Here is a 25,695-nt window from a genome sequence, read left to right as displayed (position 1 = left end):
TGCAAACAGACACACAATGCAAGAGAAAAAACACATTGATGAGTATCCAAATCAGGGACTGAACTGGATTAGATGGGTCTATGGAAAGGAATTAGCTTTTATTTTAACCCAGCTCCATTAGCACACCAAACCAAGCATCACTGTGGCACAAAGATATCATCAGACATATTCTATCAGAAAGGTAAATATACAACTCAAACTAGATATCTGTTGGCCACAAACAGATTCAAAACATTTCCACTAAGCTGGAGCTAAGCATGTAGACAACATGTGGAAAAACACCCCCACATTAAATATTAAACTGATCCCTCACAAATCAAGACCTCGACACTTCTTGTGAGAACTTTGCATCGGCACAAAGATATGGTGAAATGGATTTCATTTCAAAAAGAGAAATATAAAAGGAAAGTGAAATGAATGAAACATTTGGGCTCTTTTAGATTGGAATTAAAAAGGAGACTTGTGGACTTACCCGAGTTTCTCTTGGAAATGTATTTAAGATTGATGCAGGCGGCAGAGCTGATAAGGAGGAACATGAAGGCTGAGGGCTTCATCTTTCACACTTCTGGTGGCAGCTGGAACAAAAAGAAGAATGGACTCTGGATAACATGTCTTATGGCAGCAGCAACATCTCTGCTCACCCCTCCATGCCTCAACCAAAATATATTGGGGGACATCAAGCAGGACTTGCCATGTCTTTCCATTGCCAAGACAGACCAATCTGTTCCTTCATTTAGCATTTTGACACAACACTACTATTAACTATAACAAAAGACAGAAACTATCGATCCATTCCATACACCCCATTTTTTAAAGTTCACAGGCTGAAAACACAACCGAAATATACGTCTGTCTGTATTTGATTTATGTCTTGAAGCTGTGAAGGAAGCACAGCTCAGACTGCAAAAGGGGTACATCTGAAGGTGGTTTACAGGTCTCACTACTCCCAACATCACTATTACTGAACGGTTTACCAAGCTTAACCTCTATCCTTTACAAGCCACCTCAGTGAGAGTCAGGTGAGATTTGTTTTGTGTCGTGCACAGTTCACATTGATCTGTTTGATGGCTGGAGAAACGATAGAGCAGACAGCGAAGACAGGCATTAAGACAACCCGATGTGTCGCTACATTATCAACATGAATAGAATTCTTACAGTCTAGACAATCCTTACTGGCTGTCCACTGACTGGGGGGGTGAGCTCTCCGGTCATCATAGCACAGAGTGCACTTATAGGACTGGTCTATCAGGGGCTCCATCTGGAATGCCTGTATTGACACTAAACTACATGTTCCCAACCCCCTAGTCTAGACAACACACAGCAACAGTGCAGAGCCAAATTGTTGTTCATGGTATCAAGCCAAGGCTGGTAACATCCTGTAGTTTTGAAGAGGAGCAATAAAGATGTCTGTCAAACATGTTATTGGTCTTGATATATAAAGCTGATTCATCCATCGTGATATCAGTAACCATTGAAGTGCGTACATCTGATGAACCATGTTATTAGTCTATGCAAAATGCTATATCCAGTCTGCCCAGTGAATTAGGGATGTCTCTGAAAAGTAAATGTAATTCCACGTTTTCTCCCATTACACGGTGTGACAGTATTGCCCAGAGCTGGAGAGGGAGGAGACACATTTCATCTGTTTCCAAAAATAATAGAGGAATCGGAAAAATCTGTATTTGTGGGCTGTCACAAACAGGAACAAATATCTCTCCAGAAACATTCTCTATCTGCAGAAATGTCTTTCTCTTACGCTTATTTCATTTCTGCTACCGAAGGCAAATCTTTGTTAAAAGATTACCACTGAATGCATTTTTCTCCAAACACAATCCATTTGTCTCTCTCCAAATAATCCATATAACCTCAGACTTTGAGTGGTGTTAAAAAACAAGCCTTTTTGCCTGTTGCCCAGAAAAGTTAGCAGAGAACAAAAATATACTTCTGAAAGTGCAAAAGCCTGAACCTCCCAACCAGTCACACAAACCCACAAAGCTCATTCCTATTTTCCATTTCCATTGGGGTAGTGGTATAATTTCCCTCACAGTTATTGTTTTAAAACCTTCTGTTTTCCCCACTACCAGCAAGCTGCCCAGGCGTCGTCAGGTTCACCACCCCTCACCTCCACGACTGGTTGTGCCTGTTCATCTGCCCTGTGAAGAGTATGTGTGTGGCTGGTGTCTTATGTTTCCAGTCTGCCCCGTACAGAGGTTGGCAGTGTGCACCGCATTCAAACATGCATGGCTTCAGGGATGCAGTCACCGGTCTGTGGCTAAGTTGCTACCTGAAAGGTCTTTCCACGTCCCTCAGAGGCCCGAATGCACACATCTACACACACACACACAAACACATGCATTCACACGCACGCATACTGTATACCTGAAGACACACCCCCCCCCCCCCCCCCCCAACACAAACGCACGCCAGCACAATTGCTACAACATTTCCCGCACTGATGCGTCAATTATTTAAATTATTTTAAAATCTTCATCTGCGTCAACATAAAATAGAGAATACACAGATGGTTAATATTAAAAGGATTACTGCTGACTCCTATGGTTCTAACTAGTGCCATCAAATTCAAATGTGAACCTGGAAGCCAACTCTAATTAGGGACACATTCCATCCTGGGACACCAGGTGGGTGCAATTAATTATCAGGTTACCCAAAAAAAATTATCTAAACGGCAGCCTACTAGCGTACCGTGGCCGAGGCATCCCCCCCCCCCGCGTCCCAGTCCTAGTGTGTAAAGCCCTGTGAGTCTCCCTCCCTACTATCACTAGAGCATCTGGAATGTGAAACATTACTGCTCTGGGAGGAGAATGAGACATGTAGCTGTTACACTGAACCAGAGATGGTGAGGAACAACAAGCCCTTGCCCACATACCGCTTTTTCTCGTTAAGCCTTTTAAAAGAGAGAGGAGAGAGACGGGCACGGGCGTCATTTGATCTGCGGACCGAAGGCTGTGCTTGCCTCACTCTGACTTTAAATGCATATCTACAGATTTTAGGAGGCGAAGTTGCTCTCTCACGCGGCGGATATGATGATCTCAACATGCTACATTTCACAGACCACTGCGCTGCTCCTGCTGCAGGACATGTACCTTTTGTCTCGCTCACTGTCTTTTCTGCTTCACTCTTTTTTGTCTCCCAAGACTCCTGAGTTGATCCGCTATGAAAGAGACTAGATCCTGCCTGACTGGTTATAATGGGCGCGTAGCCTTAGAGGCCCATCACATTTTCAATGTGTAGAATGACTCACGGGAAAATGATTTTAGGAGTATGACCAAATGAAACGATGGCTTGTCAATTTTCAAATGTATAACGAGAGTCATGCTTTCCTGCAAAAGAGCTAAATCAGTCAGATTCGCAGTGACCTCTGGGCCCGAGGTTCTTTTCAACTGATTTCCCCAGCTGTGTTACTGTGCAGAAACACCACGTAAAACAGACTCTGGGATAAGACCAAAATACATCACAGGGACTAGATGGCAGGTTTGGTGCTTTACTTTGCTACGTGGGATATGAGTTTACATCAAAGCAAATAAGGAACAGCACACCCAGCTATAAAGAGTGCCAGGGCTCACCTCCCTGAATGCATACAGGATCCCCAGAGACATGGGGAGCGTTCGGGTGCCACTAATGAGAGGACAAGGCCAGACCCACGATATTACAAGGCTCTCCCTGTTAACAGCCTTACCACAGCTGAAATTGGAACAGGAGCCCTTTAAACACCACACACAGATCATCTACTCACAGAACCATGAAAGCAAATACAACAACAAGATGCTATTTCTATCCCAAATGGTACACATGGTCTACAGACTGGAGCCATTAGGCCCTCTACAGGTATCTGACTATCAAATATTTAGGGATTCCCACTTTCTAAAACTGTCCCACTGAGCCCTAGTACATTCTCCTGTGATGTTTAATTGGACTGATCTCACTTTAACTGTCTTATCGGAAACCACACTTTTGTTCATTGAACTTCTTTCTAATAAACCATTTTGTAAAACCTCTAACATGAACATATCCGTGGTAAACCTAAGCCAGAGTGTTTTATGTAGTCCACAATGATCCTTTTACAGCTTGTGCAAGAAAGATAGTTTTCCGTTCAGTGTATTGAAATGTGAGCTGTAGCTCCTACCCCGAAGCATTTCCATGACCATGTGTCTGGTTAAGTTTCTCAAAGTGAATTATCCGCTAGTTGGAGGGTCTTCTTTAAAATGGCTAGCAACTCCTGAGGTGGCATTTACTGCAGAAACCACAGTTTGAAATCCCCCATGAATCCAGGAGTAAGTGAATTCTAAATTGGGGTGTAATGTGCAGATTGACTCCATTCTAAGGCATTAGACCGATCAGACTCAAGCCCATTCTCTGTGGACAACACATTATTTAACCAGCCTTGTCTGAGAAGCAAATGGTGTAGCTTACCATCCCACATGACTAGCAGCTAGGCTGGAGAGACGCATCAGTGGTCAGACTGTATCGCCATCTGGTTCTGCCGCTATACTCCCTACCACGAGGAGTTGCTATGTGTTTCAGATGGCTCTAATGATGAGAAGAGCCACACAGCTACAGCCATCAGCTGGAAAGCCCACTACATCTGACAGGACTCAACCACACCTAAGCCTTTCCACTGACTGGGCCTGTCGGGGCTCAATGAGAAGGCAAACAAATCACTGATTTCAGTAACGGAACCCTCCACATACAGTAGAGGTGTGAGTATCAGCCTAAAACTGGTGTGATTTTTGCCAGAGTGAAAACAGGTTGCAAAGAGAAATTAAGAAGTTCAGAAAGAAGTCTAATCTGTGTGTCAGTCTGTGATCATTATCCATACCAATCTAATGAAACCTTCCATTTATTTTCCTTCTAGTGAAACAAGACCCAGATGGTGTGTTTAAATGTCAATTCGTTTTCAAATATGTTGCCATACCACACCCTCTTGCGCCTTGCTTTAATGTACAGGATAATACATCATGGATATTGAAGTACTGAAATGAAAAGAGGTAATAAACAAGGTTGTCCACGGTCTACATACGTTTTTGTCACAGACATAGAGATTTAATTTTACATTTTGGAAAACAGAAACCCCAATTCATCATTGCCGTCTGCATGAGTGGTGAATGGCAAAATAGTGCTTCAGTGATTAGCAGTGGAAATGGTCAACAGCCTGAGAACAAAGCCTATAAAAAACATAAATGTTCCTAATTAAGCTTTCTTGAGGTGTTCTGGATGCGTATCAATTCAAAAGAGGGACTGAGTTGACTGCATGATAGACCAGAGCTGAGAGCGTGTGTGTGTGTGTGTGTGTATGTGTGTGTGTGCGGGGGGGGGGGGGGTTGGGAACCCAATCTCAGTCAGCCCACGTAAAAGAAATACGTCATTGGCCACTGAGGGGATTGTATTATATTCTGAAAAGCCTACATGTTATGACTGGTCAAGAGAGATCAAAAGGAGCTTCATGGAAAATGCATGCCCACTAGTCTGCCATGGAAGCTTTGTTGCTTTATGGTCTAAAATAAAAATATTTTAACATTGAAAATTGACAACATCTTTTGGGAACTACTGAATAACTAATTGACTAAGTTTATAATCTGATCTGCAGTGGATTACCTAAACCCTGTGGTCTATAACAATAAACTAGACCAGTGAGAAAGGTCAGTTCTTTTGGAAAGAACTCAGCATTTTCAACTGATCCCACAAGGCATTTTTCCCCATTTCCATTATTTCGGTGGAGTTCTCTAAACATTTTTATTGCATCTATTCCAAAAAGAGTGCTCTATGTATAATCAGTAACAATAGCAACAAATGATGTGAAGCAAATCTAAAAACATGGTAGGTCCAGGTATGTCCAGGTGAATAAAAACTCCTCAGTGGAGTCAGAATCAGGGAAGAAACTTACAGAGGAGCAGGAATGCAAAACTGGCCAGTCCTCTTCTACCGAATATTATAAGAGTACATGACCTTTTAAGGCCACATCAATATATTTGTATGTTCAGCTGAATACCGGGTCAATAAATACAGGTAGGCTGTGGACAGAATATTAAGGTAGAATCCAGGTCAGCAGCTCAACCAGGCAGACTTGGTATTTTTGCTGTACACTCAAGGCGCATAAAAATTGGATCGAAAGTAACAGAAGGCCACTTTAAATTCCTGCCCGTTTGAATACTTATATGTTTTAAGAACGAAGAATAACAGCATTGTCAGAGTTTCATAGCCCCATTTCATGTGAGCCTAAGTACTGGGACAGTACAACTTCAAGCACATGTAATATGTATAAAAGCTGGTATTAGGTCACAAATCTCTTACATGCAACAACGACAGTGAGTTATTATATTTTACGTCGTCATTGTGTTGTGCCAAGGATTCCAGCAACGTACTGTATGTGTAAACGGTTACAAACTTAATTGAAAGACCTCATCTTGGTGTTCTTTGGCTCTATATCAGACTCCTGTTCAGTGTTTAATATACAGAAGTCATGTCCAACACAATAGGTCCAAAATGACACAGTAGTGCAAACAACGGTGGCAATACCCCGTGATCTGTTCTTCCATCTCCAGGTAACACTCTAGGCCACCAGGAGAGAGAGTCCACCCAGGTACCGTTCATCTACAGAGATGAAGGGTTTTGAGGAACGACACTGCAAACCACTACAAGATACCGAAATAAAACACATTATTTTTGTTTTGCAAATGTATTTTCTCCCTCAGACTATAACCCTGTTTCCAAAAACCGTTAGGACACTGCATAAAATGCAAGTAAAAACACAATGCAATGATGTGCAAGTCCTCCATCCTTATATTTAATTGAAAATAGTACAAAGACAACATATTCAATATTGAAACTGAGAAATTGTATTGTTTTTGGTGCCATGCTGTTGTAATACCTGCAGAATGTGGTTTGGCATTGTCTTGATGAAATAAGCAAGGTCTTCCCTGAAAAATATGTTGTCTGGAGGGCAGCCTATGATGCAAAACCTGTATACAGTGGGGAGAACAAGTATTCGATACACTGCCGATTTCGCAGGTTTTCCCACTTATAAAGCATATAGAAGTCTGTAATTTTTATCATAGGTACTGTTCAACTATGAGTGACGGAATCTAAAAAAAAAAAACCAGAAAAACATAATAATATTTAAGTAATTAGATTGCATTTTATTGCATGAGATAAGTATTTGATACATCAGAAAAGCAGAACTTAATATTTGGTACAGAAAACTTTGTTTGCAATTACAGAGATCATACGTTTCCTGTAGTTCTTGACCAGGTTTGAACACACTGCAGCAGGGATTTTGGCCCACTCCTCCATACAGAACTTCTCCAGATCCTTCAGGTTTAAGGGCTGTCGCTGGGAAATAGCTCCCTCCAAAGATTTTCTATTGGGTTCAGGTCTGGAGACTGGCTAGGCCACTCCAGGACCTTGAGATGCTTCTTACGGAGCCACCACTTAGTTGCCCTGGCTGTGTATTTCGGGTCGTTGTCATGCTGGAAGACCCAGCCACGACCCATCTTCAATGTTCTAACTGAGGGAAGGAGGTTGTTGGCCAAGATCTCGCGATACATGGCCCCATCCATCCTCCCCTAAATACGGCGCAGTCGTCCTGTCCCCTTTCCAGAAAAGCATCCCCAAAAATGTTTTCCACCTCTATGCTTAACGGTTGGGATGGTGTTCTTGGGGTTGTACTCATCCTTCTTCTTCCTCCAAACACGGCGAGTGGAGTTTAGACCAAAAAGCTCTATTTTTGTCTCATCACACCACATGAACTTCTCCCATTCCTCCTCTGGATCATCCAGATGGTCATTGGCAAACTTCAGACGGGCCTGGACATGTGCTGGCTTGAGCAGGGGGACCTTTTAATCCATGACGACGTAATGTGTTACTAATGGTTTTCTTTGAGACTGTGGTCCCAGCTCTCTTCAGGTCATTGACCAGGTCCTGCCATGTAGTTCTGGGCTGATCCCTCACCTTCCTCATGATCATTGATGCCCCACGAGGTGAGATCTACAGTCATCTTGAACTTCTTCCATTTTCTAATAATTGCACCAACAGTTGTTGCCTTCTCACCAAGCTGCTTGCCTATTGTCCTGTAGCCCATCCCAGCCTTGTGCAGGTCTACAATGTTATCCTTGATGTCCTTACACAGCTTTCTGGTCTTGGCCATTATGGAGAGGTTGGAGTCTGTTTGATTGAATGCGTGGACAGGTGTCTTTCATACAGGTAACGAGTTCAAACAGGTGCAGTTAATGCAGGTAATGAGTGGAGAACAGGAGGGCTTCTTAAAGAAAAACTAACAGGTCTGTGAGAGCCGGAATTCTTACTGGTTGGTAGGTGATCAAATACTTATGTCATGCAATAAAATGCAAATTTATTATTTAAAAATCATACAATGAGATTTTCTGAATTTTTGTATTAGATTCCATGTTTCACAGTTGAAGTGTACCTATGATAAAAATTACTTACATGCTTTGTAAGTAGGAAAACCTGCAAAATCAGCAGTGTATCAAATACTTGTTCTCCCCACTGTATAATGCTCAGCAATTAATGGTGCCTTCACAGATGTGCAAGTCACCCATGCCATGTGCACTAATGCACCCCCATACCATCACAGATGCTGGCTTTTGAACTGTGTGCTGATAACAAGTCGGATGGTCCCTCTCCTCTTTAGTCCAGAGGGCATGTCGTCCATGATTTCCAAAAATAATTTCAAATTTGTATTCGTCAGACCACAGGACATTTTTCCACTACACCTCAATCTATCTTAAATGAGCTTGGGCCCAGGCAACGTTTATGGATCTTGTTTATATATAGTTTCTTCTTTGCATAGTAGAGTTTTAACTTGCATATTTGTGAACGTTGCGGCATACTGTGTTCACAGACAAGTGTTCCTAAGCCCATGCACTGACTTCCATTACAAAATCAAGTCTGTTTTTAATGCAGTGCCGGCTGAGGGCCCGAAGATCACAGTTACCCATTATTGGTTTTTGTCCTTGTCCCTTGCATACAGAAATTCTATGGATTCTCAGAATGTTTTAATGATATTATGTACTGTAAGATGATGAGATCCCCAGTCTTTTACATTCATAAAATGGGCCCTCTCAAGGTTCTTAGGGAGTTTTTCCTAGCCACTGAAATTCAACACTACTTTTGTTTGCTCCTTGGGGTTTAAGGCCGGGTGTTTCTGTAAAAGCACTTTGTGACAACTGCTGTTGTAAAAAGGGCTTTATAAAATAAATCTGATTGATTGATTGACATTAATTGAAACATTATTCATAAAATGTTGCACTATTTGCGGAGACTATTACAGAGGGTTGAACCCCTCCCCATCTTTACTTCTGAAAGACATCCTATCTGGGATGTTCTTTTTATACCCAATCATGTTACTGACCTGTTGTCAATTCACTTAAATAGTTGTAAGATATTCCAACAGGTTTTTTTTTTAGGATTACACAACTTTTCCAGTCTTTTGTTGCCCCTGGCCCAGCTTTTTTTAAACATGTTGCTGGCATCAAATTCAAAATGGGCAATTATTTTTCATGAACAATAACATTTCCAAGTTTCAACATTGAATATGTTGTTTTTGTATTATTCTCTATAAAATATAGGGTTTAAATGATTTGCACACCATTGCATTCTGTTCTCATTTCCATTTTACACAGCTTCCTAACGTTTTTGGAAACGGGGTTGTATATGAATGTAGAAGAGGTAATTAATTAGTAAACTCAAGAGATAATTATTCCAACAATGAATCATCTTAATTTTGTTATTCACCCTAAAGTTAATTAGTATGAATAGTATGAACAACTTGACTATAGCCTTAACATGTAATATCACTAATATTGCATTAAAAGTACTCTATAGATTCAAAGCAATAGTTCTAATCTCTTGTGTGGCTAAACTAGGCCTATTAAATACTGAAATAGTGCCATTTCAGTTAGACAATTTTCTCTCCTGATGGAGGCTGTATTGCAACACACGTAGCAAAATTGCTTTCCTGTTCTCGAGTTACGTTACTCCATGTTATCACTGCATAAAGGCCTTTCTGATTGTTGCAAGCATGCAGATCCACCAATCTGCACTTTAAAACCGCTGTTCTGGAAACCAATACACTAATCTGGTTGAGAAAATGTTCCAAGAACCCAACATTTCTTAAAACATATTTCAGGAATACCTCTCTGTGCAGTTAGGCTATACAAAGTACATTTCCAAGTGCCTGCCCACATTTGGCTCTGCCCACTATGCTTCACTTGTTCCCATTTGAAACGACACAAATGAGATATGAGACACTGCATCTGTGCCAATTCAACACTAAAAACTAAAGATGCATTTTTCCTTCTCTTTCATACAAAAGATGTAAAACACAATACGTTTAAACATTCTGTGTATCATTAGTCCAAAACATTTTTTCCCTTTAAAACAAATTGAATGGCTGAGTGAAACTTTTTTAATAAAGGGTTTTAAAACCCTTAAACACATACAGTGGGGGTTGAGTGAACAGTAAAGAACGTTGCGGAAGGGAATTAGTACAATAGCCTACCCGAGGCATGTACAGTCTCAACCAAAAGTATTCTAATGAAACTGTTAAGTCAGAGCTCAGTAGGAACTATTATAGTAATGTTGTTTTAGGCAGCATTCCATCTGCAGCCCTCCTCCTACACATGACAAAAGCTTTAGAGCAATCCCTACTGCCACCATGACAATACATGTGATGGTAAAACACACACAGGCTTTTTTCTTTCTCCACTCTGGCAGGCCCTGTCACTGCTGGTTCCCATCCGAACCCTTATTAAAACCATGCCAAGCAATGTGAACAACATCAGCAGGATATGACCATTCAAACAGGGAAATTGCCTTGGGGTGAACAATCACCACCCTAAACAAACATTACCCAATTAATTACCATATAGTTAAAATGGAATGAAGGAAGCCATTTACAATATATTTCTTTAGATATTTTGAATGTAACAAAATGGCATTTGACATCAAACACATTAACAAAATTAACTGCAGTAAAAATCAGTTTTATCCACCAGAATCGTGTTTGAAGACATTCAAAGATTTTACTAGAACAAGTTATAGAACTCCTGAAAAGAAGCAAAATTGCTGAAGAATGACACAAAATAATATGCTGAAATGACATGAAACATATGCACAAACACCTACGCATTGCTATGTTTTTCATGACAGTGATATCGAAAAGTCTTCCAACAAAAATGCTGTCAGACTTTTACCTGTAGAAAGTTGTAAGAAAATGTACTGTAGCTAAGCCTACACATTATTAGTCTGACAACTAAAATGTCACTGGCCTATTTCCATTCCTTCATATAAGAATTAAAGTGGGCTATGCAAAAAACGTGAGGTTCAAAGGTTTATAACACACTCCAACTTCTGCTGATGCAGTTCATCAAATATTTATTTACAGCTTTCGTAAATGCACAGATATTTTTATATTTTTTGAATTAACACAGAACATGTCAAATCCTTTTTGAGGAGCTCAGCGGAATAAGTTCAGCTCAAGAATAGAAATAAACATGTTCAAAAGGAATAGCTCATTACCAAAAGAACAGGAACAATCTCACATAGGAACACTCAAAAAATATATAGTCAATAAGATATTAAATATACTCATTCCTATTCTTAAATAGATCTACAGATCTTATTTCCTCTTACAGGGGACACCAACCTTTATTCTAGCAAGTTTCAAACTGCTAATTATTTTCTAGCTTTCAAATAGGCACGTTCTTCTGTTCTACTCTGCCCTGACGCTGTTCCCTAGGTTCTTAGTAGAACACTGTTTTCTGTAAATACCAGCTCAAATTTTTTTTAAAGGATGTTTTTTCTGAGAAAAAACTAAAGTGTATGTTCTGTGTCCATCTCAAAGGTTTAGTCACAGTAGAAGACCATTCTGTTAGGTCAGGAAGACTTTTATATTTATTGTGTAATTTCCATTCTTTCAACATCAGGCATTTAAATTGGGTGTCTACCAAAATAAAAAAGTATTTTCCAGTCTATCGATGGTTCTTTACTGCTGCTGCTCATTTCGCCGCAAAATGTGGATCAGTAAGAAACTTACTTTTTTTTTACAAAAAAGGGTAAAAAAAGAAACAGGTGGGTAAACTTTCATAAGAAATATACAAATTTGATAAAGTGAAAAATTAAATAAAGCTCCAACATATTTTTCAAAATGAGGATAAAATGTAATGTAAAATAAAATGGTTGGTAAACTGCCAGATAGTAGCTATGGTATGTTAGGTATCCTCCGTGTGAATAGATTTCTGTGAATATCTTGGTTAGGCAAAGATTGTTATGAGCATTGGAGTAAACGTCACAATCCTAACTTTCCTTCACTCTCTGGGAGTGGTTGAGATGAAGCAAGCTCATAACCACTGTTCGCACAGGGAAAAACAATGTAAAGAAGAAAAATACAAAAAAAAAAAGACAAGCTACTTAAACAAACTGCCAGATTCTAGTAGATTGCAATCAACTGGTGGGAGAACCCTACTCTATCATGTGCAATAATATTAGTTTTACCTATTTAATTCTGGTCATATACTCGCTTTAGTTCACTTGATTGTCTGTGTTACAAACCCCTGACCTCATTTTAGATAATGTATTCAGAATCAATTCAGCCTTTAGCCATTACATGTTGCTTAAAATTGACTGGTATGCAACTGAGTAAAAAAGCAGCTGTCTTGTTGATAAATCTCAGATAGGCTGAAGACAAAAACATTCCAAACTACCTCATGTTCTTTAAACTCAATTAAAAGAGACCATAAATATGGTTGGCCATTTTGTTTTCAATATTCACCTCATCATTTATTTTTCATGGGATCAATGCCTGATTTATGAAAACATACTTAAGCAGACAGGGCTATTTGTGGGTAAGCTGGTGACAGCTATTGTGGGTTATTCATTGGTTAGTTTGTTTGTGATATCGATAATGACACCTTTCAATCCACTTCGCCAGCACAACAACTGAGATTTGTCCCTACTGCTTTCTGCAGTGTGGAGCTGTCCACATATCAGGTGCTGAAAGCTGCATATGTCAAGCATTGTCTTTACCTGTAAGAAAAGACTCAAAACCTGCTGTATTTACCATTTCATGAGAATGAATATGTGCTTGATTGAATGGTGCAACACACTTGCATGCATAATGACACACTCTATTACAATGTGACAAAGTCAATGCAGAAATAATGGCTGAGGGGAGCTTATTCATTTACACTGAAACTGGAACAATCTAGCACACACACACATGCAGCCTAATGCATACACATGTATGTCAGGATCTGAAGTGGCTTGCTGCAGGTAATACGTGACATTTGAACAAAAATTAATTTGGCTCTGTGAAAGGGAATGCAGACATTGATCTACTAGAGCATCTCAAGAGACTGTTGAGAAGCTGTAAGAAGAAATAATAAGGCCCATTTCCTGCTGTTATCTTCCAGTCTGGCTTTACTGTGAGTTGTGTTCAGTCATGAGAGCAAGTAGAGGCACATAAGAACCTACTGCGCGTGATATTCTGCATTCATCCATTTCAAAGAAAATCCAGAGGAATTCAAGACAACATTTCTAACATGTATAGTTGGGCCAAATAGTAACATCTGCTCAGCAGGAGATGTGTTTATGGGGGGATGAGGGGCCATATGTGAACACATACACACACCAAATTCCCTACCCCTCCTGTTAATCCCAGCCAGGGAAGGTTAAGCACTCGCCTTAACAAGATGACTAATAATTTGTGTCAGATCATTTCCTTGATACAGCCAGAGGACTAAGGAACATATGCTCTAACCCATGTCTCATTGCCAGAACATTCCGTTCTCTTTCGCCTCCCTCACCGCAGCTAGCTAGGTAACGCTATTCCTTCTCAGCCTTTACAGAAAGCGCTAATTTTGGGGGAGCTCAAGAGGAGCGCAAGGACAGGGAGCGTAACACAGGAGACATCCACAGCTGCAGCAGCTGCAGAATGTTCACTTTGCCCCTCTAACTGGGCTGCCCTGCCCATACCAGAATGGAACGGCCATTATCCCTGGGCTGAGGGGATACTTGGGAGAGATCTCCGTCACGGCGCTGAGCAGCTTCCGAACAACTCTGAACAAACGCAACTATTAACAATACTATATGGCATATTCAAACACTCACATACAGCCATCATGCCCGGCCTGGGCTCAATCACTTCAGACACAGCCTACTAATGGCGGAATATTCACAAGGGCAATGGAACTCAGTGACGCAATTCTCTGAGGAAGAAGGAATAAAGAGACCCATGCAAAGACGTTCATGAGCCAATAAGCTCCATGTTGTAGTTATACACAGCTGTAAGCCATGGAGTGTGGTATTTAAACCACTGTCAAATATACACCACTGTCAGAGAATTAAGAAAAAAGAAAAAAGAAAAAAAAGATTCCTTGCACAGCTTATGGTCTACTCTTTTAAATTTAACCACATGATTTTCAATGCTTTTCTGGTATGGAGATAGCTGCCCTAAAAAATTGGAATGCTGGAAGATCCACTGGAGCCTAAATGTTGCTAACGTTTCGTGGTATTGAGGTAAGTTGTCCATTGGCCCTAACAAGGGCAGCAGAGCCAGGGAAATGCTCATGCATTCTCACTTCAATGGCAAACCACCCACTTGTGTTTTTAATTTGTCTGACCAAAGCAGTGGCTTATATTTATGGGTGACATGGAAAGCCAGTTTCCCCTGAAAATGTGGGTTAGACTTACACTTGCACAGACAAACTGACAACCACAATTCCCCTGTGAAAAATGGATTGTCCCCTAACACTCAATAACAGGTTTGGGCAACCTTTAATTGCAAGGACTGCAACCTAACACTTCCTGTAGTTGTTCCTGCAGTCTCTCACATTGTTTTGGATAAATTTTGGCCTACTCTCAACAACATTTGGGGGTATTTTAGGAATGATTCATTAACTTCTGGTTCTGGAATAATATCCCATTCCAACTAACTTCATATTCAGCTCAGCGGCCGATCGCATTATATTTCCTCTAGGAGACTTTAAGACACAGAGCCTTAAAGCATCCTCAAAACATCTCACTATCACCACCATGCTTGACCTTTGAAGTTGGGCTCATAATGCCATCTTTTTAAACATAATGCAGTTTAAAAATTAAACTCCAGTTTTACAAAACACATCTAGAGGCACCTATCATGACTCGATAATACTCCTGGAATATTATTCTATGCACAGGTGAGTCAAAAGTGAAGATTTCTGGATGACGTGTCTTATGTATGCATTTGGATGCAGTGACTGCCATTTAATGTTGGACAACCAGTTATTGAGTGCATGGGCACAACTACTTTTTTGGGGGTCTGTCTTAACCATTTTTATTTAAATAAAAGAAGTATATACTCAGTACCATTAAAGGAAGATATAGGTTAGCAAGTGCTTAGTCAGGTAACGTTAGCCTTGTCTTTGACATCACAAAATAAGTGTCTACTGTGTGATGGAATTAGCATTTCAACAATAGAGTGGGTAAAAAACACCCACATCCACACACACACACACACACACCCACACCAACACACACACACCCACACACACACACACACACACTAATGTAGTATGTTGATTAGCTACTAACAGTAACTTTATGTGGTTTAATTCATCATATCAATAGGCGTAGTAGTATATAAGTCAAAAATCAAACACATTAATTTGCTTCGCCATGCTGGGTCAGGTTACATAACTATGTTTATTACATGCAAAACGCTTCACAGACTTTACCAGCCAGATTTGCCCTACGTTTTTGTGATAAAACAAACGTGTGACCGCTATCTCCTTGTTGTCTCTGCCTCACGGTGATAGAGGCTATGAATAATTGCTTAAGGAGCAAACAACACTATCACAACACATTATGGCTTCTCACCTTGCTTGGCTTCCCCAATGATTTTACCCAAAATACTGTCACTGGACCAAAGCACTTGTTCCAGTCGAAGTGCCAATGTTTTGTAAACTCTAGGCTTTTACATTTGTTGGATGACATGAATATAGAGATCTCTGCAATGTGCACCTGTGGTGGGTTTGGTGCCAAAATGAGGACGCAGTTCCAGAACAGTACACCACAATAACTGTAAAACATGGTGGCGGATCTTTGCTTGATAAGGTCAACATCATGATGAATTTTACCCAGTACCAGGATACTTTTGTCATAAACCTAGTGTGATCTGCCAGGAAACAAGACACTTGTGTAAGTGGATTTTCCAGCAAGACAGTAACACAAAACACACCAATATCCATAAATGCATGGTTAATTGGCCACAAAAACACATCTAAGATCTCTCCCAAAGCGTTCTTTGGCTCATAAGACACTGCAGAAAATGGCTCAGTGCAGTTACTCTAGCAAGGTGAGGTAGTAAAACGTATTGAAAACAGAGACGCCCATAATTTTGACCCCTATCTTTTTCAACCAGAAAAAGAAATCACTTATTAAACAAAAACTCTCTGAGCAACTGAATTATTTATTTTATACAGTCATTTTTGTTCAACATTGTAAAAACTTCCTCACCCCAATTTAAATGTGTATGCATAATGTATTCCAGTGGCATTCCATCCCATGGAACATAGAGTTAAATTACAAAGAGCTTTGTGCAATAATCTGGCTGAGGAGAAATTGATTTTTCTCTAAAGCAGTTGCCTGTGAGGCAACAGTGAACTCAGTCCAAGCCATGCTTGCTCACACACACATAAAGAAAAAGAAATGCCTACTATTAATCATTCCGCAGCACATCAATCTCTTGATTAGTAGCCAGCAATGATTATATGGCTTTGGTTGCAATTATCTCACCGATGGCACAGCTAAATGCAGCCTGCCTCCCTGTCAGTCAACCAGTAAACATACAGTATTTGGCCCTAATTTTGCTGCTGATTTTACATGGGCTTTTTTTTACATAGATAATTATTTCCTGAATCCCTCCAGAGATATGCATCTTTCTCTATGTTTTGTGCAGACTTATTGACTGTAATAAATGTATTAGCAGAAACACATTAATAAAAAGATTAAATTGCATTAATTTGACATTAACTTGTACTCCATCAGTTCAGTTGTAAGGATCTTATTAACAGCCGAATTGGAATGTTTTATTTTATTATTTCCCGGACGTTCAGCTTTTGTACCCGAGATCAATCAGCTATACTTCATAAGAAAAGCTTTAGAAAAATAATGGTTTCAGCTAGAGGGCTTTGCCAAGAAGTCCTTGTGATCATGTCCTTCGGGTATGCACTGTACAGTTATTCCAGTGCAGTGCTTGGACATGCATATCCAGGTGACATACTGTAGGGTTGCGGGGGAAGAAATCATGACACCATTAAGCCACTTCTAATAAAATCACAGACAACAGACTAGCTCTTTATTAAGTGGCCTCAGAGCACCAAGACGGAGAAGAGCGGGAGCTGCACAAAATGTGGGCGGCCGCAGAAGTGCACATTAGCAATACTGAAGACGGACCATAGACAAGCTAGCAGTTGTGTTGGTTCAGTGGCAGGTGAAAGCCAAACAACGCAGCATGTAGGTCGCCACTGGATATGACACCTCAGTAAAGTACAACGAACTCCCTTTCATAATGTCTCTTTCATTCACTTAAGTTATACGTCTGACTTATTGACTATTACTTGTCTGGCCACTATATCATTTCCAGCTCCTCAGTATTGGTAAAAATGTTCCTCAGAGACATAGCAAACTGTCCTCTCATTAACTTTTTAAAAACCACTGCACATAGGATACAGTTCCACATAGTCAAATATAACTAGTTTCCAAATCTCTGCTGTTTGGCTGAATTAATGACTTTTAGTAGGGTTTACTGTAACCATTCAAACACTGTGTTCATTGGCGTGTTAGACATTTTTGGGGGGAAATTGAAGGGGGGGGGGGGGGGTAGGCAGAGAGACACAGAGAGAAAAGGAAAGAGAAGGTGTTTGAGAATTATTCATGGAGAACATTCTGGCTGTAAGCTGTCTCCCTATAGGGGTTGGGCAACTGGAGTGAAGCTGCACAGATTGTTCCCCCGTTCCTCAGCGACCCTAGAGTCAGCCAAGAAGGAGAAGTAACAGCCAAAGACACAGCAGATGGAGAGGTCTGTGAAGGATGCGTAAAACTGCTTCAAAATCTCAAATAAAAAAAAAGACCCCCAAAAAATCAAGGAATCTATTGGGTGAAAGAGAGAACAGTGCAAAGTCTACCACTTTAGCACTCCTGCCTGTGATATGATTTTGCTTCATCCTATTCATAGACAAATGACTGAAATTAAGCGATGAATGCAAAGCCGGTTATAACCCCTGTTTAAATGACATGCTGTACCCTGGTTTTATCTACGGGATGAACACAAACTCTGCCAAAGTATTTTGCTAAGCAACCGACATATATTACCCCTGTTCCAAGGATCTTTGAATCCATGACTTCCCCATATGGAAGTGCCATATGTCTCATTGATATCATACTTATTTGTAATTAATATATTCACATGAAACTACAATGAAATCTGGTGCAAAATGTTTTTAGTTTTTTTTTATAAATGTTTTAATGAATTGGCATCGTGCAATTCATTGGCATAACTACAGATGGGATGTTCAGAACAGTATTTTCCTAATAACAGATACACATACAATGTTTATAAAAGCGAGGCGGTACAAACTAATCAGAGCATGAGTTCTATAGGAATGCTCTCTCGAGACGTGCCGTGGACGATCGTGTGAAAGCGTGGGTCCAGAAGTGAGCCTGCGTGGGAGTCCAACAATGCCCTGTCTCCGGTTCAGAATGACATGCCTGCAGAAAGATGTTTCCTAAGACAGCACACCTTTAATTGACAGCCTTTCTGTAGACCTCCTGTGGTACCTCTAGCCACCCTATTTATAGGCTATAATGACTGACTTCCATTTGCCCTAGTTCATTGTTGCAGAGCTGGAGCTATTAACTTTGTGGCCTGCAACTTTAGGTGTCATGCTGTGCCATATCTCTCATCAGAAGTAGTCCTAGAGAGCTGGCCCGGGCTGCTGACGCGGCTGTGCTGTGTCTGACCGACAGCCGGTCAACCCAGAACCCAGCCCTCCTCCATCTTGGTGTCAGATTCAAAAGGTTGCAAACCATCATCACGGTGGGTTTTTGATGAGTAATGGAGTTATCCATTATTGATGTCCTGCTTTGCTCTGTTACTTATTGACAGTGTTGTATTACAATGAACATTTAGAATAAATAAGAAAGAAAAGTATAAAGGTCATGTTCCTGCATTTTTTCCAAATATCAACATAATTAAAAATGACATTAAGAGGAAGAGTTTTGTGTAATCCAGTCATAATTGTAATAATTATAAAATATTATGATAATATTATGAAATATTATGATTTCACAAATGATCAATCTTATAATCACAGTTATCACTTGGCAAGAAACTTCTGAACTCAAGATTATTGATTTTCTAGTTGAGAACTCCAGAGGCACATTAATCAAAATATTGTCCATGAGGTCCAGATTCAACTAATTCAATTGACACATTGTCCTGTGGGCATAGTAAAAGTGCTGCACATTAAATAATACAGTTATGTTTATCTTTCACGCATTGGCTTGCTCCCACCAGGATGCCACCACAGCACAGGCTATTTAAATGCTAAGTAACCTCTCCCTTTTGGATCTTAGATTATTTTGTATTATGATCTTATAAAGCATGCTTCAAAACTGGATTTGCACATGTAAACCTTAATTATAAATGCCTGCTTACAATATTAATGTGACTCCATTGAGCCGCTGGTGAAAGCTATTACCATGTTCCAGGCAGTGGCTGTTCACAGAGGAGTCATTTCTCAGCAGTTTGGTTGGTGATTTATGTTTACATAAACAATTTCCTCCAAATCTTGTTGTAGTTTGAAGTCTCGTCCCGCTCAAAGTCTCCTTCCTAATGACAACTCCATTTAAATGATTATGCATATGACCATGTCAGCAGAGCATCAAGGCGCCAGGCAGGTAAAAGTGTTAGCGGTGTGTTCTGTGCTGGTACAGTACCGCGGGCCCACTGTCCATTGACACGCAATAAAAAGCATCTGGTGGAAACTAATTTCAACCTGGGTTTAGATGGCGACAATAAAACCCAAAGAGCTCCATTCAATATCATAAATTAGAATTTTAGCCGTGATCTTGCCCGGGCGCTGGATGTTCCCCCTCCCTTGAAAAGTAAAGTCTTTATGACAAACAGGTTGACGCTGATAAATGGTCACAGCAAAGGCAAGCCTGCTACAGCTTGGGGATTTGCGCCTCCATCTGTTTTCATTTAGCACCAGTTTCGCCTGATATTGTAGGAGGGCCCGGGAGCCACCATCACTGTACAGGGTATTGGAATGTTCTCCTGAGGACACCGCGGTTAACTTCTGCACGGACCCCAATGTCTCAGCGTCATTTTTATAAAACTATCATATGCCTACTCCGTTTTCTACTTCCAGTTGAATCTTGCTGCTGCGTCTACAAGGATGCCATGGCCCATGTCGTGTAGTACCCCTGACCAACAATTGTTTGATTTATGCGCACAAAGAAGAATAGATCTTGCCGCAGGCAGCGTTCGAGAGAGAAATACATCTTTAGAACAAACGATTGGACGAATGGTGCAAGAATGAACGCAATACATTGATGACTGAATGTTATGGAAGCTTTATACAACAAAAACATACACAGAGGCTCTGTTCAACAAACTCAATTGAGCGATTTGTTCAATTTAATTGTTTGTTTGAATGGCTGGCAGCAATGAGTCTAACAGCAGCAAATCCCTTCCAGGATTCATACGAGGCCCCCCGGCTCAGTGCTCCGACCAACCACGGTTTGTTTTATGTATGTGTTAGAAAATAGATAAAGCCGCAGCCAGCATTAGGGAAGAAAAAGACATGCTTAGGATGGATGATTGGGTGCATGGTGCAAAAATGAATGCAAAAAAAAATACTATTCAATGTTTTGGAGGCACAGCTTTGTAAAACCAACACAAACACAGAGATTCTGCCCAATTAACTTGTGAATGAATCGTTTGTGGAGCTGCTGCAGTTCGTGTACGATATGTGCTCATCATCCTCACAGCAGTCAAGCAAAAGCTGATCACAATCTCATCCCATTGCGGCTGCCGGCGGCAACTAGACCTAGTTTGAAATGTGTCAAGCTATACTCATTATTTGTATGCCTGGCAAACACAAATGTACATTGTTTCTCAGTCACAAATGACAGCAATAAGCCCCCTATGCTGAAACAGATTTGACCAAGAGGCTTGAAGAACTTATGACTTCAGTTATCAGTTCACCGTTAGGAGGTCCTCTGTGCTCTAGGCGTTCCTGACTCAAACAAATGAAATGAGTCAAAAGACTCATTTAGTTGAGTGAACAACTCAAAAAGATCTGAGTCAGTAAAGAGTCTAACTTCCATCGTTACCATCAAGCCAGAATAATTGGATGAGATGAGCTAAAAGACTTGATAGATCTGGTTGTACTTGAACTTTATCAAATGAGCAGCTAAAAGCTCTCTAAATTTCCTTTGAGAGAGAAGGGCAAAAAGTTCAGCAGAGATGTGAACAGCTCATGTTAACTATGCTTATTTTCTTTGGCGGCCTACAAAATAACTGTTTGTACTTAAATGGAAGTACACTGACCGAACACCCCAAGAGCAGTAAAAAGAAATGATTACAAATTGTCGGATAACCTTTCTGGAATCCAGAATGGAACTTGCTCATCATGCCCTGAGGAAGTGTTAAAGTTGGCCTCACTCCATTTGTGCCATGTGTGTTCATCCCTGATGATACATACTCTCAGATCAAAGAACAGTGTGGTAGTAATGCTGTAGTTATCACACAGAAGCAGAAATGTGCGTGTGTTTGCATAACTGTGCTAATGCACAAAAGGTCAATTAAAAATCTAATTAATTCATATACACAATTGTATATATCTATTCTCACCATGTATGGAACCTACAATTTTTTTTTTTGCTGTGTAGTAAAATACATGAAGTTGTAATCTAGTAATTGAATTACATTTGTAGTATCATTTGTAGTATCTTTATGGTCCTTTCAATGAATTAATATGCAGGTAGTGTTTAAAATAAAATATGGGTTAGTTAGTCAATACTTAATACTTATTCTTCAGCATAAGATCGACGTAATTCTCACTTCAGATATAATTTGTGTCTGAAGTTTTTAATATACTATATTTCATATTCTGTAAAAGTGGACTGTTCTGGCAATTTGTTGCCTATGACATTTCAGACATTAGCTTAACTTAAAGCAAATGTTATATATTTAAAAGGGCTACAGGTTACTATTGTTCTGCATTCACCAGTGCATTGCCACCCCCTTGTATATACCTAACACACCTACACCTGATACTGGCTCAATGATGGATTGGCATGCACTGAAAAGAAATAATATGTGCCACCCTAATCAAGGATGAAGGACTCAGCAGCACAAATCCTTCTACAGGAACTGATAAAGTTTTACATGTGCTGTAAGGAAACATCTCCCTCCACACATCTCCCCTACACAAGACACACTCACTCATAGGCATATCCAATATTAGACTACAATTGTCCGCTAATACATGCATATAAATCAGAAATATGACAGATGTGACAATCCTGTCACCAGACGCATGCAGTCGGTTCACTACATTATTGTAAAATAAAGTTGTCCAACACAATTTCAACTGCGCATACAATATTTAGAAGGTAAACATGACGCAACCGCACCGTACGAGCCGAGCGCATCTGTTTGTGGTCATCTATTTGCAGTTGATCCGTTTCCTCTGCTCTCCCTTCCCACAGCCCAGCAGAGTTAAATGGATGGACAGCGGCGCTGAAAGTGACAGTTAAAGTCTGCCTGCAGTCGAGCTCCAGCCCGGAACCTGATCTATGGAGTTACTTTATTGTATAAATCAATGTGGCCAGACAGACTGCTTCACCGAGCCCGTATCTCTGGGTGACACGATTGATGTGCGCCCTATCGTTATAAACGAACAGAATAATTAAACCCACCACCTCATGCAGTCACATAACGGCCATACAAACAGAACACCAGTGTGGATACCCTTCTAATTCAAATTAAATGAAACAATCACCATATCCATGTTGGGACTACTTCCACAAATTAACAACGTACTGGGAGGTGCATGCACGTGTTTTGTGTATTATTCTTATTCTCAACTTCTAAAGCATTCGCGGGCATTCAATGACACAAACCGATGCACATTAAATATTATCAAGTTCAGGTTATCATGCACTCACCTTTTTTGATATTCCCTGTAACCGATGCAGATAATAAATCGAAGCTGGTTTCGACAAAGTATTTCCACTCATTTAAGTATGTTTCAGTTTGTTTTCTAAATGTGCGACAGCACGGTCACTCCAATTCACGTCTGATCACCACGTAATAAATGTAATTGTTACAAGAAAGAAGGGCAGGGGGTTGATTATTTTGTTACTTCAGTCAAATAAAAAACAATGAGGACAGCCACATCAGACTATTTCAATTATATTCGACGCCAATATTAGTCAACAGAAGGCTACAATTAACTCGTTTGAGTTACTTTGGCGGTTCCTCCCCCTTGTCCGACAGAATTCTGAACATTCGCTCTACTTTGGATAGCCAAAAATAACTTCAATTTTCCGGAATCCTGGACTGTCAGAACCAAGGGATTGCAAACGGCTTTCTGTCCTCCGGTCCTACACTTGCTGTCTCACCCCTCATGAGCTGAGTCACTCATATTGCATTGGAAAAGCTCCACATCTGATTTGTGTCGTGTTGGAATGCCTTTGCAGACTCCAGCAATCGACGTCCCCTCTTGCTCTCGCAGCAAGAGTTCTGTTCCAGACCCCTCGCACGCGCTCCCTCATTAAACGTGCATCCAGGCACTGTGGGCTCTCGTTGAGTAGGCTTTTCTTCAGCACCACGCGCCTGTGGGGAAACAGATTGCTAGGAAAGTGTTGTTAACTGACAAAAGTGAAGATTCTACGAACACACTTTTGAGACTGCATTTAAAATCTACCTGCATACGGAAACGGTAGGTTCCTGCAAGAGAACAGTAACATATAAATGTTTAGGAGCGATGTTTTTGGAAAATATATCCCCTAACGCCTCCTTGTGGTGGCAAGGAATCATATATAAGGACAAGCCAAAAACACTAGAAAGGGAGAGAATATTTATTGACTATTTTCTTTATTTTATTACCACAATACAAAAGCAAAGTTTCCAATAATGAAGATACAGTCAGGTAAACGTGAACAGAACCAGAACACAAGGTAGCCTAAAGTGGGAAACAATGATGTGACGATTTACCCCTTCATTTAATATAACTCAGCACTGAAGGGAATGACAGAAGGTAGAATGGTAGCAAAACGTAGGCTGTGACATTCTCTGATGGGGTGTAAATACATGTTAAAATTATCAGATCTTAATCTTGTTATTGTATATATTGTAATGGTACTTTTCCGGACCAATATATAGACTAGATCTAAAGATATCCTGCGCCCCTACCTAACTTCAATGAAAGAATACATGGAGCTGATAAATATCTTGGAACTCTCCACTCAACTATCCACGGACATGTGTGTGCTTACCCAGTATCATCGAAGGGAGTAAGTTGTGTGTAGTGATTGACAGTGTTTTAAAGTGATAAACCAATTTGGCATCATTAGGGGCTAACACTACTATCTTTGCACTACGTCTCTACAGGCCTACATCCTACATTCCAAATAGACTAGTATCAATTTAGCAGCCTTAACTTGGATCAAAACTGAATCCCTTGCAAAATAATTCCATAGTCCTGATGATTCGTTTGTATTTTACCAGAACCGAGTCTATTTAGGATGTTTTAAGGACAAGTAATGAACGTGAACAGGTAGGCTAATAAACCATCACAGTGATATTGGCCTATTTTGAAAGACTTACTTGGTGTTTGACTAAAATAAGAAAACATTATTAAGATGATATGTGTGGGCATAGGCAGATGTTGCTACAATAGGCCTATTCAATAGGCCCATCTGTCGGTAGCTTGCTCTGTACAAATTATGATTGAGCAATTGAGTAATTACTTGTAAAATAAATGAATTGAGCTCATCACCTAAAATAATTACACATAACCCGTGAGAAAGAAGACGAATGGTTTAGCAGGACTCACTTGCCACTGAATTGGATTTGTAGGCTGCTATCCAATCAAGTGGGATGGAAGAAATTGGCTACATTAGCTTCCGCTAACGATGATTGGTGCCTGGCGAAGCAAGTCTGTTGCTCATTGTAAAGCAACAGTGGGAAACGCCCCAATAGAACGCTGTTGGACTAATAATTTACATCAGCTTGCCTTGTAGTAAGTGAGGCTACTGTCACGGTGATACACACACTGTGACCAATACTATGATACTAACCTTGTTCCCAGACATTTACGCTGAAATTCCCAGATTTAGCATAAACCTATAGTTATTTATCCTTGGCCCACTGAAATAAACATAATATTCTTTAAGTTTTAAACTTGTCAAGGTTTCAACAACCTAGTTGGGTAGAGCTCACACAGAGAAATTATCTGACTTAGCCAAATCCATGCATCCCCACTCTGCACTGGCTGTCTGTCTTTTTTATTACCCAATATCTTCCCCACAATTTTGTGATATCCAATTTGTGATTATGGCTCTGCTTTGGCACAGAAACCCCCAATGGACTTGAGACAGTCGATATCG

The 25,695-nt window shown here is 40.3% G+C and overlaps 1 protein-coding gene across 1 annotated transcript in view; it reads right to left on the bottom strand.

Moving 5' to 3' along the window:
• The window catches only part of il1rapl2 (interleukin 1 receptor accessory protein-like 2), a 245,846-nt gene extending 221,814 nt beyond the window's left edge, over window positions 1-24,032 (bottom strand). Inside the window, exons 1-2 of the mRNA XM_010899418.4 lie at window positions 23,251-24,032; window positions 473-575 (exon numbers count right to left, since the gene is read on the bottom strand). Coding sequence (XP_010897720.1) covers window positions 473-554 — 82 coding nt within the window. The 5' untranslated portion in view covers window positions 555-575; window positions 23,251-24,032. The remainder of the gene's footprint in view (window positions 1-472; window positions 576-23,250) is intronic.
• Between the last annotated feature and the right edge of the window lie 1,663 nt (window positions 24,033-25,695).

Source organism: Esox lucius, chromosome 4 (assembly GCF_011004845.1).
Source record: "Esox lucius isolate fEsoLuc1 chromosome 4, fEsoLuc1.pri, whole genome shotgun sequence".
Taxonomy (NCBI): domain Eukaryota; kingdom Metazoa; phylum Chordata; class Actinopteri; order Esociformes; family Esocidae; genus Esox; species Esox lucius.
The sequence above is the reverse complement of the archived record's forward strand: the minus strand, read 5'-3'. Positions and strand labels throughout refer to the sequence as shown.